Source organism: Rhinolophus ferrumequinum, chromosome X (assembly GCF_004115265.2).
Source record: "Rhinolophus ferrumequinum isolate MPI-CBG mRhiFer1 chromosome X, mRhiFer1_v1.p, whole genome shotgun sequence".
Classification (NCBI taxonomy): Eukaryota; Metazoa; Chordata; class Mammalia; order Chiroptera; family Rhinolophidae; genus Rhinolophus; species Rhinolophus ferrumequinum.
In genome coordinates this window covers 46699925-46720420 of record NC_046284.1, presented here as the reverse complement: position 1 = coordinate 46720420, position 20496 = coordinate 46699925, and the positions used below count along the sequence as shown (strand labels likewise).

Below are 20496 nucleotides of genomic sequence, written 5' to 3'. Positions count from 1 at the left end.
GTTACCTCTCTAGTCCCTGTACTTACTAGTCCCAGTATATAAATTAGTTCATGGTATGTGCTGCCTTTCTATAAAACTGCTTCACATTTTAGAGTTTTCATTGTCACGTGAGTTTCTCCCGTTAGAAAATATAGGTATTATTGTATTAATACATGCTGGCTTTATAAAAAGGTCAATTTCAGTGGCTTTCTATTGGTGACAGATCTGAACTCAGTATTCTAAGTCCCATGCAACATGGTCCGCATGATGCCCATCTGTCTCTTTTCTCTACCACTCTCAAACATGCTACCTTCATCTACCGAGGCTAGCCTCCTACCTGTCTGCTCAACATGCTATTCTCTTTTCTGACTCTGAACTTTCGCTCTCACTCTTGCTCTTCTCTTGGCCCGCTTAAGAATCCGGCCTATTCTTTAGTGCTCAGTTGAAACCCCACAAGGCCACTCCAACACATTCCAACTATACTATAAATTATTTGAGACCAGGCACAATGTCTTTTATTTCTTCAGTATCATCTTAGTGTCTAGCACACATAGTCTATGCTCAAGAAATCCAAATGAATTAAATCTTTGTAATGGATTTGCAGGAAGTATACCAGCATCTATAGCTTGCTTTGGTTTTCATTTTGTAAAATATAAATCTGTCTTGCCATTATGAATACTTTAGAAGTCTGAAAAAAAATCTGTGAACTACTGATAATGTTAAAAACCAAAGTGTTAGCAAAAGTATGGCATGTCCTTAATTTTAAGTGCCTGTTCATTTTGATTGCTGGGTTTTCTAACCGCCTAAATGTATGGTGATATCTGTATAAATCAGATGTGATTATTATAATTCTCTTTGAGAGTGATGTCTTCACATTTCCATGCCCACAGCCTGCCAAAAATATAGCTGATGAAAACCTGGGGGAATAGAGGAATTTCCTGAAAGGAATAAACAAGCACATTTTCTTTTTCTCATTACATTTCCACAAATTCATTACTACAAATAATTCTTAAATGCAATTACATTTACACATCAGGGATCTTGTTGTTATAAAATATTACCTGGCACTAGAGTTAGCTTTTTGTTATGGGAAAGTAAAACACACACACACACACACACACACACACACACACACACACACACGAAGAGACGGTGACAGAAAGAGCTAAAGATTGCCAGACAAAGAGAAGAAGATATAAGACTTGGAGAATGTTCAAAGGAAAGCCACAATGAGGATTAAAAGGTTGGAAAATATGATATTCTAAAATCTTATCATAGTTGATTGCTTGTCCTTCTTCCTACTCAGTCACTCTGTCATCCACCCACCTATTCTCACTCAGCCACCACCTTCTCCCAGTCATCAGCTCTCAGTCTACTCACCCACTTGACACCCACTTCTGTCTGCCAAGACAGATACCATCTTGACTTACCTACCAATGGGTATTTGACTGTTTTTGAACCAGTATGAGTATGAATATAAGAGAAAGAAAGAGAAATACCTTTATGAGAGACAGAGTTGAGAGAGGGTATATTTGCATGCATGTGTATGTGTCACTATATAAAAGGGTGTGTGTTTCTGCACAGATGAGTGGCTGAGAATGACTTTGTGTCTGTGTGTCACTGTGTGGAGGAGGAGATAATATCTGTGTTACTCTTCTGTGGGTATATCTGTAGATCAGTTGGATATAAGAGGGCCATGAGTGTAAGGCAAGCTTTCTGTGGACACCCTAAGGAGGATTAGGACCTCAGTACAACCTATCCTGATACTAGGGATCTCCCTAATAAATGAGCCAGATCATGCATCCTCATGCTAAGCAAAATCTTCAGGGGAGACCAGGGTGGGTTATCATAGGTAAAGAAACAGAAAAAGTTTTTTCTCACTTTTACTCGCTTAGGTACTGAATCACAGTAACTAAATATAATAAGAGCAAAGCATTTGAGTCCATATTTGTGCTCTCTAAGGTATGGTGGTGCATATGTGTGTATGGGGGTAGGGGTAATATCTGTCATGGGGTTTCTCAACTAAACGAGTCTTCAACTCATGCTCGTAAAATCATCCTTGCTTATAGATGTGGCTTCTCCGTGGTCTGTTAATTGTCTAAGATTTACTCCGTATTAGTGATTTTATATATACACAGGGTGTCAAAAAAATGTATACACATTTTAAGAAGGGAAAACTTATTAAAATTGTTAATACTCAATACATACCAATAACAAAAGATGAATACAAGTCACATTTGACTTCTGCAATTACAGGAGGTGCTCAAAGTAGTTACCATCAGTGTCCAGACACTTCTGATTACCGCGAACTACTGCTTGAGCAACGCTGACCAAACGTGTCTACTTGTATACATTTTTTTGGCACCCCCGTCATATATCTATAGATCTATATCTATGTAGATATAGATATAGATCTATAGATATATAGATATCTGTATATCTATATCTATATATATGGTGTGCGATCATAAAATACAGTGAATGTTTAAACAAAATATTACAGTGAAAGACACTTTGCCATTCATGCCCCTCAAAATACTCCCCTCACTTCAAACACACTTATCCCATCGTTCTTGTCACTTTCTGAAGCAGTTCTGAGAGTCCTTTTTCGTGAGTGTCTTTACTTGCTCTGTGTCACACATCTCTTCTGATACAGCAATTTCTGTCAAATGAAAACATTATAGTGTATCCTCATCCACCTTATTCACCGGGTCTGGCACCGTGCAGCTTCTGGCTCTTCCCCAAAGTCAAAATGACCTTGAAAAGTAAATGTTTTGAGTAAATTCAGGACTTGGAAGCAGCTATGACAGCACAACTAAAGACACTCACAAAAGAGGACTTCCAGAACTGCTTCTGAAAGTGGCAAGGCTGTTGGGATAAGTGTGTTCGAAGCAAGGGGGAGTATCTTGAGGGGGATTAATGGCAATGTGTTTTCTACTATAATTTTCTTTTTTAAAAAATTTAAACATTCACCATATTTTTTTTTATCACACCTCGTAAATCTCTGTGTGTTTTGTATGTGTATGTGGGTAAAAAAAAAAAAAAAAAAAACATTTTATTCCTTGTCTACTCAAACTATGTGTTAAGACTCATTTGAACTTCAATTATTTTCCCTTCAGTAGTTATACTGATTCTCTGGCCTGTTCTCGTATAGTATTAACAGGGCCCTGTGTTGGAAGATGTTTTCTATTGTTTCTTAGGTTTGAGAGCATGTTTAACAAGTAAATACTTTAACTATCTGTGCACTTATCTTTTTGTTTTTCTATTATTTCTTTTGTCCCAAGTCTGCTCCTCATCGACATTTGAATGGAGCTAAGAATCATCAGTCTGAGAACAATTTACAAAATGTTGACCCAGAGATTGTTCTTGGGTGGATGAACATCCTGTCTGTTATTATTTGGCAAAAGAACATAATACAGAAACATAATATAGGTGAGGAAAGATTAAGGAAACAAAAATTATTGAACCCAAAGAAGTGAAGTTTAAAGGGGAAAATGTGATAATGACATTCGAGTTCAAGAAGGGTTGATATAATGAAGTACTGTATTCTTTATCTCCCCCGAAGGTAGAACTGTAGCACCAGGGACTTAGACCGGGGCTTTATTCATTCATTTCACAAATAATGAATGCTCATTTTGTTTATCTAATACTTGAAACGTTCAGGACATTATGGTAGGAGCGGGGGACATAGGAAATAAGGCACAGTCCTTGCCCTGAGGAGCTTTGAGTTTAGTAAGTAAGGGAGATAGATTTGTCCATTGGAAATTCTAATTCAGCATGGTAAGTGCTGTGACAGAGGTGTGCATGGGATGCTCTGAAGCACAGAAGCGGTGAGGGAAAGGAAATCATCAAGCTTAGAAACGGAATCATGAATGAATTTGTTGGAGAAGAGGGAAAACTGGAGAAAGAGTGGCCAGAAAGAATTGATAGGACTTGGCGAATGACTACAGTGGTTACAGATGATGGAGAGAAAGAATTTAAAAAATGATCTTTGAGCAGGAGACTTCTTGAATGATGGTGGTATTGGGGACACAAATGGGCAAATTAGGAAGGGGCTAGTGGTTTTGGTGGGATGATTTGACTTTTAGACTTGAGTTTGATGTGATGGTGGCTCTTTTAACATTCATTCATTCATCAAACGTTTACCGTATAGCTAGTAGGTGCCGAGCACCAGAAGAGGTGTTGGGGTTACAGTGATAAAGACAGCACAGTCCTAACCCATGCGGAGCTCTCAGCTTAATGTGGGGAGAAAGACAATTAAGGACAGTTACAAGACAGTGTACTGAGAGCAATGACAGCAGAAGCACGGGGCGTTGAGAGAGAGCATAGAAGGGATATCAAGAGACTTTGGCTGGGTTTTTGGACTCCCAGTTGGGGCAAAGGGCTGCAGTAAGGAACAGGGAGTGCTCTAGTCAAGACAGAAGAGTTTGTTGAAATATATGGCAGAGAAAAAGCATGGGGTACTCTTAGAAATAAAAGGGCAAGTATTCCAGAAGGAGTTGAAATTCAGGCCCTTATGCTGGCTGAAAGATCAGGACTAGAGAAATAGATGTGGGTGTCTTTAGCATGGAGATGGAGCCATGCAGTAGTGAGCTGGATGAGGACCCAGGATTGAGCCCTGCAGCACATGAATGGTCTAGAAGTTAGACATGAAGGAAGAGCAAGAGGAGGATGTGTATGAGAGGCAGGGACTGAAGAGAAACAGTGCAAGTGGAATACGATATTGAGGCCTCCAGGAAAGTAGGGTTGGCTTTGGCTCACTATTCTGAATATTATCAAAATAAACACTGGATTTAGATTTTTAGTACACGTTTTTATTTAGAAGGTCCAAATAATAATTTATGCATGTAAGCTAGAGATTTAACCATGCTATGCACCTGAAGAGAGGGGAAAGAAAAGAATGTGGGACGGTTTGTGTAGCATTTCTGATAAGGGCCTGGGGGAATGTGGGTCTTTGCTGGATGATTTCAGAACCTTCTGAAAAGAAAAGGAATGGCAACCCGTTTTACCTGGCTGGAGCACCGGTCTGGTTATCTCTAACAAACCCCAGGTAGCATAGACCTCGTACAGACATCCAGTATATCACTTGAGTCTCATTCTGGGAATTAGCCTGTATCTATACAGCAGCAAATAAATGTTTGGGGAAGGAGTAAACTCTGGCATAAGGATGTAGACTTCAGTTTGTGGAACAGATGGTGTGTTCTGCTGTTGAAAGGCCATATGTAATTGACACAAAGTGACAGACTGAAGCAAAAGCAAAGTAAGTATTTTAAGACAAGCAGTTAAAAAAAGAAGGCAGAATGTGAACCCCCCCAAAAAAAAGTATGCTAAGATTGTGGCTCCTGGCTTCTGGAAGAGCTGGGAATGTTTCAGTGAGTCAACAGGATGTCAGAAAAGAGCATGTCAAGGAATAATAATGGGGTCACTGGCTCAGGTTATTTTTATTTGTTTTTATTTTTTATTTATTGGGGTGACAATTGTTAGTAAAATTACATAGATTTCAGGTGTACAATTCTGTATTACATCATCTATAAATCCCATTGTGTGTTCACCACCCAGAGGCAGTTCGGCTCAGGTTATTTTTAAAGATGAAGTTGTCTTCTGTCAGTTGGGAAGGCTCAGGTTTGGGATGGGTTAGCCTTTCTTTCTTTCCCTTCTCCCTTTGCACCCCAAGATTCAATTCCCACATCAAAACAGTCGGGATCCTGTGTAGGTACCTTTTAGAAAGCAAGGAAGTATGCAGGCATTCGGTGACAATACTATATGTTTGCACAGAATAGACAGAAAACTCCACTTTTTTTGGCTTCAAGATTTGCTGTTTCAGGTAGGTGTCTGTAAGCGTGCTCATATTGTGTGACTACATATGCCTTCATGGAGCATGACAAATGGAGATCATGGTCGAGTGAGTGCCACCAGGGGAACCTTTCTGATGTTTTCATGTATAATTAGGCTTCTTGAAGGAGCCAGTTATAAAGTTACCTGAAATAACCTGTGTCTAAAGAAAACAACAACAACCAGAAAACAGAGATTACTTGAGAGGTTTGGAGAAGCCATTTGTTTGTATGGGATGCTGTCTAGAAGAATAGTCTGTGCCTGGCTTTCTCAGAGCTGGCATAACATTTTCCTCTTTGGGAAGGGTATAAAAGAACACAAAGGGACTAAATCTATATGACACAAATGAAGTGGAACTTGGATAAAAATGGCATCAGCGTAGACTGCCAATTTAGCTAACTTGAGCTTTTATAAATCTCAATTATGCAAATAAATAAAATCTCCCACTCACTTTGTGCTGTTTAGACATATGTACAATTTTGTGAGAGCTCTAATGATGTGAGGTGAAGAGGGTCTCATAGTTTCATAGCTCCAACGGCTTCTCTAACCCCCACGTAAGGGAAGCACAGGAGGACCCAGAGGTAACCTCCTGCAGCAGGAAATGGGAGCTTCATCCTGCTCCCCCTGCCAACCTCCTGTCCCTGTTTCCTCCCAGCAGATATCTCCATTCCAATCTCCCCTGCCACTTTGGCTCTCTCTCACTGTCACAGTTCAACTGTTCTGAGAAAGCTGCACTAACCGGGCTTGGACAGAGGGAGCCTGGCCCAGTCATTAACTGGACTGCACAACAAGAGAACAAAACAAACCAATTTTTCAAAAGCAAACAAAAACAACACAACGATAAAGAGACAAGTTTAGTTTAACACAAGATTTTATACACAAACACACACATGCATGCACATAGATATATGTACACATACGTGTATCCTCTTTATTTACTCAGCCAGAGTATAGATAAGATAATTACTTGGCCAAATCCATGAAACCTAGACTGGCTCAGAATTTCTAGTTAGAAGTGATTCGTCAGTGCTAGGCATGAGAAGGGAGGGTGAGGAAATAGACTGCATAATTGCTTCGGTTCTCTGCGTCCCCGTGCATATGTTCATTATTGAGAATCAATTCCAGAATCAAAGCTTTAATTCCTTGTAAATGAATAGGAAGTTAGTAAGTAAATGCTCAGTGTTTTCCTCAAATTATGTCTCGTAATGCAAGAAAACAGTGGCAAAAAGCCATGAACAGATGGTGTTTTTATTAGCCAAAGATTTATTTTTCAAAGCATTTTCATATTAATGAAGTCAGGTCGAAATTAGAGTCATCTTGTCAGTTCTAGTTGTCTGTTGTTAAAATGTGCTGGCATTCTGCAGATTGCCCGGGGGGTGGGGGTGGGGGGGACAGAGCAAATAACAATTTGCCATAATTTTGTGATGGTAACCCAAGGTCCATAGTCTATAACCGGACCCCAAATTATGTGTTCAGCCCTAATTTTTGTTTTCAGTAACTTTACAGGAGGTGTGAGTCTCAATTTGGGGCCATAAATGAGGAACACACAGCAAGGATCTTAGTCCTGCTCTACACTATGGATAATATTTGTAAGATATCAGTTTCATGATAAGTGTTGCAACAGGTTGCATGTATTTGTTAGAAAACATTCTCCCTATGACATCTTATGTTCAAATGGAAATACATTACAGTTTGAAACACAGATTTCTAACATTACATCTGCTCTGAGTTCATCAGTCTACATTGTGATTATCTAATATACGTCAGTAAAGCCATTTGTGATGCATGGGGTTTCCAGTGATCTAGCAATCTTGACCACTCTGCTAGAGGAAATCACAAACCGATTGGGTCCGTTACCAGTGCTCACTCTTGAACTTAAGTTGGACCCTTTAATCCAACTACAGCTCAATCATACTCATCTTATGGTCAGACGTTTTAAGAGGAGTTCAGACTTCCACTTCATCACCACCGCTGTATTTATTAATCTGTACAGTTTGGCATCTGCTTCCAAAACTCCTTTGGAAGCTCTTTTTTCAAAGGCCACCAGTGACCTCTAATTACCAAATCCAGCTGCCTTTTACTAGCCCTCATATTTCTTGCACTCTCTGCATATTTGACAGCGACAAATCCTTTCTTGAAACACGTTTCTCTCAATTATCATCTTAGCTTGGCCCAGACCTGCATTCCCAACTGCTTTGAATACTGCAGCTTCTTCCTAACCAATGTCCCTGTCCCAGGCTCTCCTGTTGCAGGCTGCCCCACATATTACCGGTAGGTTGATCTCATAAATGCAGCCCTTATTATATCATTATCTTGCTCAAAAGCTTTTGGTAAGTCCCCACTGCTTAAAAAATAGGTACAAACTCCTCACCTAGGCATTCAAGACCTTCTGATCCCCATTTCCAGCCTTGCCCCCCCTACTCTCTTTTACCTTCTGCTCTAGCCAAACTCAGCTTTTCTTCCCTGAATATGGCCTATACTTCATTCCACTTTACTTTTGCTCATACTATTCCTTGTGCCTGGAACACCCTGCCCCTTCCATCTGTCTGTTAAATCCTACTTATCCTTCAAGACCCACCTTTTTTTTTTTTTACAAAGGCAAACAGAATTTCAGTAACTTTAATTCTGTCATTCTATGTGACCATACAAACATATTTGCAAACAGCCAGAATCAACCCAGAACAATGTACAGTGAGATGCTAAGCTTTAGAATTGTTCACCGAAAACTGGCACATAGAAATGGTGCAAAATACCATTGCAAAAAACAAAATAAAGCATAAGGAAATGGACATTTCAGAGAAGAATGTCAGGAGAAACAACAAAAGATGGTGATTTTCCATTGCCAGAAGAAATCAAAAGGATAATGTCAAGACTCATCTTAATTTCACTTCCTGTTTATCTCTGAAGTCACTGCACCTTGAACAGAGTAGGTGCTCAATACCTTTTGTTGTATTAACTCTCTGAACTGCCATTTCTTTTTTTCCCTCTAACATCTACTTAGCTTAGAGATTATGTCCAAATCAATGATTGCTGCCCTTCTTTTTTCCTTCTTCCCTCTCTGTCCTTGCTAAGGAGAAGGCCACCATTGAGATGGTCATGGAATTAAAGAAGGCCAGGGGAGACACTGTACCCAAGCCATGAAAACTGGAATAAATGGTGAAAAATTATTTCCATGGGAACAAAGCCAAAGAAACCAAGAGAGATCTGGCAAACAGGGAAGCAAAGATTAAGCTGGTTTTCATAATCCAGTCTGAGAACAAGTGAGATCAGACTGCCCACCCTAGAAATACATAAGTCCATAGGGATACATCCTCTGGGATAGAGTCCTGGGACAGTGCCAAGGATACTAAGGAGCCACAGCTACTTAGTAGACAAGGAACAAAGTACATAAGTCCTCTCCCTTTCCCCGCTTCTCCTGGCTCCCCACCCCCACCCCCCCGCCGCCAAAAACATGAACTTTGAACAACTACAAACCACGGAAACCATGAAGACAGCAATGAAGCAATGAACACGACCAAGGGAAGGAATGATAGCAGGCTAAGGGCCAGGAAGTTGGGGTATTACATTTGGAACAGACTTTGTGGGGGCCGGGGTGGTATTGGGATGGTGAGTGAGAGAGGAGTGGATATTGGGGCAGGTCCTGAGGTAGAAGCAGCCACTAGAGCTGAAGGCTTAGGAATGGGGAGGAATAAAAGAAGCCCATTATCATTGTAGAATGAATCACATTCTATTTTCTTCACATAAGGAATGGGAGAGAGTAGCTTGCTCAACTGAAAATATGCTGAGAGTTCTGAGTACTGCTGTAACTATGTTATATTAAACATATTTGCAAAGTGCTTCTAATATGTACTTAAAAGGATTTCAATCGCAGTAAGCAGTGGTAAGCAATGGATGTCCTCTCTCGATACAGCCAGGCTTTGCATTTTGAAGTCGGGCATCTCCATGGGCTATTCCTTAGTGCCAAAGAAGGGAAACTGTGAGATATGGTGCTAGATTTTTATAAATCCCACACTTAAAATATCACCTTTTTTCCCTGAAGGAGCCTACTGATAAATATGAAATGTTATCAACAACAACAACAAAAAAATCATGAAATACTGGGGTAAAGCTGTGACTGAAGGTTAGAGACTGGGTTCCAGTCCTAGCTTTGCCACATACGAATTATACTTACCCCCCCACTCTCAAGCTCAGTTTCCTCACCTGTACAATGCCAACATCTCCTACTTCATGGGTTGTTATGATTATTCAATGATTTATGTGAAATTGTCAAGCATAGTGTCTGGCAAGTAGTAATCATTCAATAAATTAATAGTTTTCTTAGACTACTCATCTCTAAAAGAGAGAATAGTACCTGTTATCCCTTTATCACAGTATTATTGTGAGGGCAAAAGGAGGTATTTACTGTGAACTACTTTAAAAAGTTGAAAGTATTATTGAAAACATAATGTCATTAAAGTTCTATATCTACAAAGTCATGAATGTCAACTTTTCCCTAACAGTAATAGTCTGGAACAAGTAAGTGTACAGCATTATTAAGTGGCACCTAGAACAGTACTTAGCCCATAGCAAGTGCTCAGTGAATCTTTGAAATATTTGTGAGCTGACTGACTGATCTCCACAGGCTATTGGTTCTCATGCTTATTGAATGTTTGTTCTTTTTTCCCCCCTCTGCCCTTTTCCCCCTGGCTTCACACTCTGCGATGGCAGCAAACTCTGGAGATGAACCTAACCAACCTGGTTAAGCGTAACAGTGAACTAGAAAATCAAATGGCCAAGCTAATACAGATCTGCCAGCAGGTTGAGGTATGTAAAAGAAACATTTGTGATTCTTTCAGAGGACCTGGATCAATTCTTTGGGGGCACTTGAGTTTTGTTAGAATGTAGCTCAGCCATTTGGAATGAAGGACTGAATGGTAGTTCTAGGAAGTCTTATTCCTTTAGCATACTCATTCCAAGAAAAGCGGCAGATAGTTGTTGTTTAAAAAAAGGTGGGGTAGACAGCGGTGATGGGTTTGGGGGACAACAATCCAAGGGCCAATCCCCTTCTCCTTTCCAAACAGCAGGCAGCATGAGAATCCGACATGAAGTGTGTGTTTCTTCCTTCATCAAACTGGACATCATAGCTCCTTAAAGAGATTGCTGGGGTTCCACAGGGAAGTTGGGAATTTGGGTCCTTGGCATAGGGTGAGGCTCGTTCAGTGCAGTATTGTTTCTGTAACAGTATTATCAGGACTGCTCCTCCTCTTTCTAGCCTCTCCTCCCTTCATCCCCATGCACCTTACCAGGTCGTCACTTACCACTTTCCCACTTATTCTTGTCCTCAACAAATGATACCTATGTGAAAGTTGTCTGTGAATTATAAAGTGTTACACAAGTATAAGGTTTTCAAAAATTTTTATGTACCTCAAATCTCAGAGCATAGCTTACGAGAGGAGTCAACCTCTTCTTAAGTGGATGCAATAATAGAAAAATGTTATTTCTCTTTCTCGAGAGCATGAAACTTTAGCTGTAGCATTTGGTTTTCTGTTGATTTTGTTGAAGAGGCAATGGTAGTGCTTATAGTGTAAACAGAATCAGGTGAAATATTATAGGACTCCTTCCTCATGGGCCGTAGTTGCATAAAAATGTTTCTAATTCTATGTACAACCTGATAGTCTAGTTCTAATCTCACTTGTATGACAGATAAATGTAATGGTTCGAGTCTATTTTATTTTAAACAATAAAATAGTTTTATTATGATCTCATCTCTCAGTCCCCCCTGAGGATTCCTATATAAGAGAGTGTGGGGGGTTTTGTAAGGCAAAAAAAAATCTTCTTTTATGACTAACCACTCATGATTTTTTGGATTTCTTAAAGTGTTGGGTTTCTTAAAGTAGGCTGTACTTGTCTGATGAGCATACCATAACAATTTAATCACTGCTGCACACTCCATTTGTGGAAGAGAGTGGTGCTATATGTAGGGTACATATGTAGGGTACTGGTTAAACTCAGGTGCGAGATTGTGCCCTGGGGTAGGGGATTTAGGAAGAAGCATAAGGAATAAAAAGAAAGAATACTGGAATGTAAGTGGAAAACTGGGTTCTAGACTTAATTCTGCCGTTAATTGGTAGTATAAACTTGAGTAAGTCATTTAACCTCTCAGCTTCAGTGTCCTTACCTATAAAATGAGTGGTTGAACTGACTACATGACTTTTGATGTCTCTCCCAGATTTCACAGGTCATGATTCCGTGAATGGTTACTTTCTTTATTCTCTTCTTTATCTCTTCAGTCTCATCCTTTCCAAAGAGGGGAAGAAAGAACACAGAAGGCATTTTAGAGTGGTTTTCAGCTAATCAGAATCCCTCTATGTTCCACTCTAACAAAGCTTCTGATTATGCTGTTAGATTATAGTATAAGAAACCCACACTGGTGAAGAGACAAGGAAGTATTGTAAGCAGGAGACAAGATACAGAATCCCCTGGGTTAGAATTTGTGTGATTGAGGGTGTGGTAACGGTTAATAGTGAATAAAGCATGGTTAGAAATTATAATTATCACCTTCCTCATTCTCATCAAAAGACTGTTAAGTATAGAGCAAGTTGTAGTCAAATTAGCAAAGTAAGCAGTTTAGTTTCATTACTTGTTCACTTCAGGACCTAACATCTTATCCTACCCCTGGGAAGCTTATCACTCTGGCCAGCCTCACCCAAGCATAGCCCTATTCCAACCTTTCCCAGCCCATTGTACCAGTCAAACCTTTATACTCAGGGCCATACTCTCTTCAGGTGGCAAGGAGCTAGTCTCATAAAACAATGCATCATTGTGTTAATGGAGGAGGACTCATTCTTGCCCTCCAGTAACAGGGATGTTTTAACAGTGCCTTTCTGAATTTAGTATTCCTGCTTAGCCTTCAGGAGATGACACTGGTGCTGCTAAATGGAAGCAAAGCAGGAGGGAAGAGCAGCCCCACCATGAACCAGGAAAGGAGGTATTTAAGAGGCTCCCTTTGGGATACTTATTAAATCCATTGTGTAGGCCACTGTCTGCTCTGGCACATAAAAGGTCACCTTTTGCTAATAGCTGTGCATGACATTGTACTACCGTGTTTCCCCCAAAACAAGACCTGGTCTTACTTTACTATCATAAAAGACCGGGTCTTATATCACATCACATCACATCACATCACATCACATCACATCACATCACATCACATCACATCACATCAACATAACATCATAACACAACATCGGGTCTTATGTTAATTTTTGCTCCAAAAGACGCATTAGAGCTGATTGTCCAGCTAGGTCTTATTTTCGGGGAAACAGGGTAGGTACAAAGAAAATAACATGAACACATTATTTACCCGTTGGAGTCTTACATGTTACCCAAATCCACGCTGATGTGAAAATATATGTGCAGGAAATACAGATAATGGAATAAAAATGTTAACAAATGGGAAAGAATCATGAGATAGTACATTACATGTCAAGGGTGAGAGTGTGCTTTGGGAGTTTACTCCACGGTCTGTTCAGTTTAAGATTCTGTCTTTTACAGTAGCCCTACAGGATGGCCTATGGAAGAGCATGGCTGTCCTCTGTGACATCATCCCTTCTGAAAGGTTAGGGATGTGCGCTCAACTTCCTGGTAATGATAGGGTGAGTCCAGGGTGCTTATTATGCTCATTCAGCACAGAGTCTGTGTGTCCAGAAGGCTTCAGGACAAGCCCTGGCATTAGAAATGCAGTTAAAGAAGGCACTCAAGACTTCATAAATGCTTATACATACTTTATAAAATGAAATAAATAATAGCATACTGTGTGTCATGAGAGCCAGATGCTCAATGATGGGTGATTTGAAAGTTTTTCAGTTTATCTAATCCAGATTTATCTATCGGGAATGACTAGATTCACAGTATAAACCAGGAATTTCACATGGGGCGGGGGTGGAGGATACCAGCTAAGGCTCTTCTGAGAAAACTGGAATAAGCTATTTTCCTGTCAAACCTGTTCCACTTCCTTATTGTCTACAAATGTTTTTGTCACAGATTGACTTTTCATAAAGGGGCCATAAATACCGCCTCCCTCTCCTGGTTCTTTCTCCCTGTTCTCTATTCTCCTCAGAAAGTAAACAAATCTGCAGTCTTCCTATTATTACAGAAACAGAGATTAGGATCACCACAGATTTGTTAACTGAATTCTTTGGTAATATAGCCTGTTGGAGATGTTGCCCAGCTTTCAGAATTCAATGGATAGGCAGCTGGGAATTTTTCTGTTGTATGCTTGAGAGCATGGGAGGGAGGTAGAGGCAGACCCAGGACTCCATTAATCTGGTTAAGGAAAGGCATGCTTTGACCTTGCCACTCGGTCCACTTGATCTCTATATATAGTTCTTTGTCCTGTCTCATCAGGCATCCTTTGTTTACATTTCCAAAGGAAATCTCTGTTTAATGCATAGCCCAGGCAAACTGTATACCGACAGATGACTATTTCCTCTTGGCTTCCAAGACTGCACAGTTTTGTGAATAATTAGCATTCCTGAAAATATTGAGGGGAAGAAAAATAGGTAAATACTTCATAATTAGTCAACATTTCTGGAGCAAACACTATGTCCTCAGTGTGGTGAGCGATTTCGGGGCTACAAAAGAAGTATTGTTGATGGCCTCCAGGAACTTTTAGTCCAGCTAGGGAAAAAACAGTGTCTAGTGAGAAAGAGGAGTATTCATAAAGCAGCATGCAGTACAGGGAGTACAAATGAATGTAGTGTAACCCTTCCATTTTTACTTAGTCTTGTTGTTAACTTTTAGGGCACTGAGCATATTAAAGCACTTTTCTGGATATTTTGTGTGCTACCTCTTTTCCTCCCCTCCAGAACTGCTATAGTACAATGAGTTAGTCCATCCCAGAAGCTCTGTGGGCAGATCAATTTCTTTCTGGCTCTTCTCAAGCCTTTTTAGGAGTTGGGTGTCACTGCTCTTTAGCCTTAAGAGAAAGAAGAAAGAAGAGCGATAAGTTGGAAGAGAGGGAAAGGTTTTCCATAGTTTGGGAAATTTCAGCTTTCTATCTCGCTACTAGGTCTTTGCTTCGATAGCTTTTAGAAGTTTTTCTCTTAGCGTCCAAACTGTAGGTGGCTCGGTGTTCTCCCCTTTCTGCTCTTATTCCTCATTGAAAGGGGATTTGGTTTGGGAAGAGCAAGAATCAATGTCTGACTGCTTCTCCAAGCATAAAAATAGGTGTTGTAACAGAAATTAATTTTTAAAATCACTGCTAACAGATGATATTAGCAGATGATCCTTAAGTGTTCTAGACTGGTCCAGCTGAAATAAAGAATGCATTGTAAATCATTAAAGCACAAATACGTTTATTGGAGAAGTCTTCTCCAAGTACTGAGGACATGCCAAAATGAAGAAGTGATTAGAGTGAAGTAAGTGTAATCAGGGAAGATTTAATGGAGAAAATGCATTTTAGCCAAATGTTGAAGGAGGGAAAAGAAATTTTCCCTCTGCTGAGAAAGAGAACAGAGGTATTAGTGGAGGTGGAAATGAGTAAAGTGTATGGGCAAAATGATACCCTACACTCTGGGCATACACTGGGTATATGGAAATAAATAGAAAATGGTTCCTGCCCTCAATGAACTTATGTGAAAGGTAAAAAGTCAAATGTAATGTGAAGTAATAATTATTGTAATGAAAGTAAGTGCAAGATGACAAGCTAGCACGGAGAAAGCAACACCCAAGTCTGCAGAATGGATATAAAAATTGAGTTATTTTGAAATAAAAGTAGAATTTTGCCAACAAAAATGAGGTAAGGGAGTGAAGGGGGCCACATACAAGAACAAGGGAGAGTAAACAGCATATAGGTGTTCAGGGAGCCACAAGAAGTTTGGTTCAGCAAGAATGTGAGATGTGAGAATTGTTGCAAGAGGTAGTAGGTGTGGCGAAGTAGTTAGGGTCTAGATAATGAAGAGCCTTGTATGCCATGCAAAGGTGTTCAGACTTTATCCTGAAGACTCAGGGTAGCTATGAAAGGATAGAAAGCAGGTGAATAACTGGATAAGATCTGCATTTCAGGATTGCTCTGGCTGTAGTATACAGGATGGAGCAAGGATCAAGGGTCAAAAGTGAAGGCAAAGGGACCAGTTAGGTGGGAGAGACCAAGGCCCAGCCTAAGGCAGTGACACTAGGGTTAGGGAGGAGGGGATAAATTCAAAACACTTCTAGGAGGTAGAATCAGTATTACTTGGTGATCAGTTAGATGCATTAGGTGAAGGGGTGAGAGAATAGTAGTATGATCCACGGGTTTCTGGCTTGGGTGACTGAATGGATGTGTCACCTTTAATTAACTAGGTTAGGAAATACAGACAGTTATTTTTAGACAAGTGAGGTTTGTTGTGCTGTTGGTCAGAGAGTCAGGTAGGAGATGCCTAGTAGGCAGCTGGCTGGCTGGAACTGGAGTTCAGGAGAGAGGTCTGGGAAACGGACGAAGAGTTGGGAGTCATCAGCATCTAAGGAGCACTTAAAGCCATGGAGAATATGTAGAATAAGAAGAAGGCCGAGGACAGAGAAATCCAATTGTGTGTCACTTGGAATACAACAACAAACTGATCTTTCAAAAATAAAGGGGAAGACTGTGGAGCCTCCTATGAGATTACTAAAGGACAGTGTGCATTTAAAAAATGAAAGATCAGAAGTAAATTATTCATTTGTGGAAATGATCAACAATTTAGATATTACTTTCCAAAAGACTAAATAACACTTAATGAAGATTTCCTATGTTCCAGGCAAGCAATTTGTATGTGTTAACTCATTTAATACTAACAGCAACTTTTTGAAGTAGACCATTATTAGTCCTGTGTTACAGATAAAAACATTGAGATACAGAGAGATTGAAGTGACTTGCTAAGGTCATGCCACTAGATGACAGAGTGGGGGTTTGAATCCAGGCACGTTAGCTCCAGAGCCTGTACCCCTAACCACCCTGTTACACTTCCTTTCGTAAGCCAAGGTACACACTACTTGGAATGTCCCTTGTTCATCACCAGTGGTTCCTGACCCATCCCATGAGGATGTGTTGTAGTGAATAAGGGGTATGAGGTGGGGATGTGAATTCCGGAGGAGACCAAAAGAGAAACACAGAGCAGAAGGGAGGAGGAAAACCAAGTGAAAGAGGATTGAGATGGCAAAGGAAGAGAAAGAAGCCTTAAAGGTGTGGCAGGTTTGACAGAGTCTATTGGCGTAGTGACGTCAGACAGGAACGTATCATTAGTAACCTTTGAGAGAGAAAGTTCAGTGGAAAGGTGAGGATGGAAGATAGATTCAGAGAGGTCAAGGAGAAAGTAAGTTGTAAGAAAATGCAGGTTGCAAAGAGCTTGATCATGAAGGTGAAGAAATAGAGTGGTCGTTATTATCCGTTTGAAGTACAGAACAATCAGACTCACAGACATAATACTCTAGTTGTTTATTCTGCTACTGGGTAGCTGAACCCGACGACACAAGCTTCATTTCCCTTACTTGGCTTCCAGCCAGCTCTCCAGCCCAGGGTCCTCTTCCCCAGCTCCAAAGCCTCAGTTTCTACAACTCTCTCCTTCTGGAAATGGTATCTCAGCCATATGACCCTATTTAATAACCCACTGATAAGTCTGCAAAGTTGGTACACTAAAAAGGGTTATTATGTTCAATAAACTGCTAGTTTTCAGTTACTAATTCAAACAAATTTTATTTAGTAGGGAAAAGTTCATTGCTCTTCTGCAAGGATATCTAACGGATTCTTTAAGTTGATACTTAAGAAAACTTGCCTATTCTCTTGCCCAAATTCCTCTTGATTACTGCCGCTAAGCAAAGGCAGAAGTTTTTAGGGAGGGACTCATGCTTTCATCTCTAGTGGTTTTAAAAAGAGAGAGTTCTGTGGAATTTTTTAATGTTTATTAGCCAAAATGTTCTGTGAGTATTTTTGTGAGAGAAGGAAGAACAAGAGGAGCAGACTTTTTAGTTCCTGAGGAGGATTTGGGTTACCAGTGCCTCCTGAGAATGAAATAGCTATTTTGAAACCGGTGTGAAATTATAGTGGAGAAAATGGTTTTCATGAATAATATAGAAAATAAATGCATAGTGACCTAGTCAATCTATTCATTTACACTACCGAAATGACTAATTCAGAGTATTATATTCAATCCTATTAAATATATGGCAATTGACACTTAAAATAGATGAAAAACCTAAATCAATTGCAATCAGAAGTGTGGGCATAGCCTGTTTTTATAACTAGAAAATAAAATGCTCTATAACTTTTCAGACACCTAATGCATTCACTTCTTTTTGAAAAACACTGTGAAATCATTTTTTTGAGGACATTAAATGTTGCATCTGAAACATTTGGAGGGTATGGACACCTGGCAAGTTTGTGAGAATAAAATGAGTTAGGATGAGTATTGTTTTCCCTCCTCATCTCCCCCACATCTGTAGGGCATTTCAGCTTTCCAGTGTGGTCATGTTTTCATAGTGAAATCTGTCCATATAGGCATGTACTTTCTCTGTTTTTCTACTTTCTTTGGTGCAATGAAGCTCATTTATATAGCACACTTCCTATCTGCTACCTTCGTCTTCCGGTTCTTGTTTGTCAGTGTTCAAATCCCAGGTTATTCACTCAGTGACCAGAACACTTGCCTAATTTTGGACCCTCCTGCCTGCTCGACTCTTTTCACAATCCGACCAAGTTCCCCGTTTCCAATGTGCTCTTGGAAAGTTGATGTAATTCTAATAATTCAAGCTAAAGCCCTGTTAAGCCTACTCTGTACCTTCAGATGTTTCCAGTTCCACACCTACCTCCAGTCTGTCTTGACATCAACCCGGGCAAACAAACACAACGAAACAAAGAAGAAAAAAAAACAAACCCTAAAACTAAAGTAAAACAACCACCATCACTGTAAGAGACATGCACATAGCTGTTGAAATGCCCTTTCTGTCTCTGCCTGTCTAGAAGAATCAGCTGTGTGAGTGACATGGTAAGCAGGGGGTGGGAGTGGATGAGAATCATCTTTGAATTCTGTGTGCTAGGCACTGTTCTAGAAGCTTTCTTGTTTCTAATCTCACTTGGTGTTTATGACATGCCCGTGATACCTCTGGCGATATTCTCGTTTTACAAATGAGGAGGCTGAGAGTGAGAAAAATTAGAGGACTTACTCAAGGTCATACACAGAGTAAGCTGGGGCTCAGTCCAGCATCCCTCCAACTCTTAAAATCCACATTCTTTCCAGTGCACTGTGCAGCCTACTGGAGATGGCTATTTATTTACTTGCCCCACTGAGTCATTTGTGTTCAGATAGAAAGGAAGCAGCTTAGGATGCACACTGTTTTTGTCCCTTCATTACATAGCTCTGGAAGAATAGATGGTCTGTTTGGGGATTTTGCATTCCTGACTCCATGGTAAGTCTCTTAAGTACCTAACTTTAGGGAGCAGAGAGAGGACTACTACTGCTAGACTCGGCAGAAGGAAGCAGTGATGCCCACTATTAAGGCACTTACTTGCTCAGATCATTTTTGTGCCATGAGACTCAAGTGAGGGGTGAAAATAGAGTGGGCATCTCCAGGTAGGGACACTGACCGCAGACATACAGTTACCTTGGGACCTGCATGTCCTTCCTGAGACTGCCTTACTGGGTAAGGTCAAAGTAGTCTGGATGCAACACAAGGTTTTCTTAACACTCCCAAAAGAGTTTGGCAGTAAAGATTTACTCTCAAAAGTGTACTTAATGTTATCACATTTAAACAGACTATAAATAATAAGTGTAATACCACAATGACTACAAGTATATTTCCTCAGAAAAAGAATGGATACATTGTTACTGTTAATGGTGGACCCATGTCCTTTGATTATTGAAGAACGATTACTGAGGAATGCATGTAGACCCAGGGAACTGGCTATTTACTTACTACCTTAGGACACAAAGAAAAGCCCGCATCTCAGCCCATTCCCAAGATCTCTCCTCTCACCTAAGTCCATCCTGAATCCAAGTTTACGCCATCTCAGGCACTTCTAGGAATTCTTGGTACTCCTAAGAGTCGTTCATTTAATCCTCACGATAACCTTATGAGGTCAGCATTGTCATTCTTATTTTACAGATGGGGAAACTGAGGCACGGAGTAGGCAGCTAGTTTGTACAAAGTCACACAGGGAGTAAGTAAGTAGCAGAGTGAGGGTTTGCATCCAGTTAGACTCTAGAGTTCATGCTCTTACCCACTGTGCTGCATTAAAAGAGAAGGGCAAAGCTAGCAAGATGCATCAATCGATGGCCCTCTGTGAAGTGCTTTGCAAGTTGCCGATTATTGTGCCTATGGTCTGGGTCAGGACAGGCAGACGTCGTTGGTGTGTACTGTGAGTGTATGTCCACGTGGGAACAGCACGCTATGTACCTAGAACAGCATTTGGGCATGCCTTTCTTTGTGGTGATCTGCTTTCTACAGAGCATGCATCTCAATGCCTCTGTGCATGCTATGTATGTGTCAGTTCCACAGATGGCTGCCTAGGTGTTCATCTCAGCTGTGTGTGGCGGGATGTATTGTAAAGAGGATATATGTGCAAAAAAAAAAAAAAGAATATATGTCCAATGAGAGAATTAGTGTTTAAACTGGATCGTGTTTAAACTGATTTGACCTCGGGGTTGTTTTTTTGTTTTTTGGGTTTTGTTTTTCTCTCAGAGGGTTCTTTTCAAACCC

The 20496-nt window shown here is 40.3% G+C and overlaps 1 protein-coding gene across 6 annotated transcripts in view; it reads left to right on the top strand.

The window, feature by feature from the left end:
* MID2 (midline 2) overlaps positions 1-20496 on the top strand; it is an 86472-nt gene that overhangs the window by 16507 nt on the left and 49469 nt on the right. For all 6 annotated transcript variants that reach the window (XM_033113546.1, XM_033113511.1, XM_033113555.1 and 3 more), the window contains exon 3: positions 10519-10614. In XM_033113546.1, the coding sequence (XP_032969437.1) occupies positions 10519-10614 (96 nt within the window). The remainder of the gene's footprint in view (positions 1-10518; positions 10615-20496) is intronic.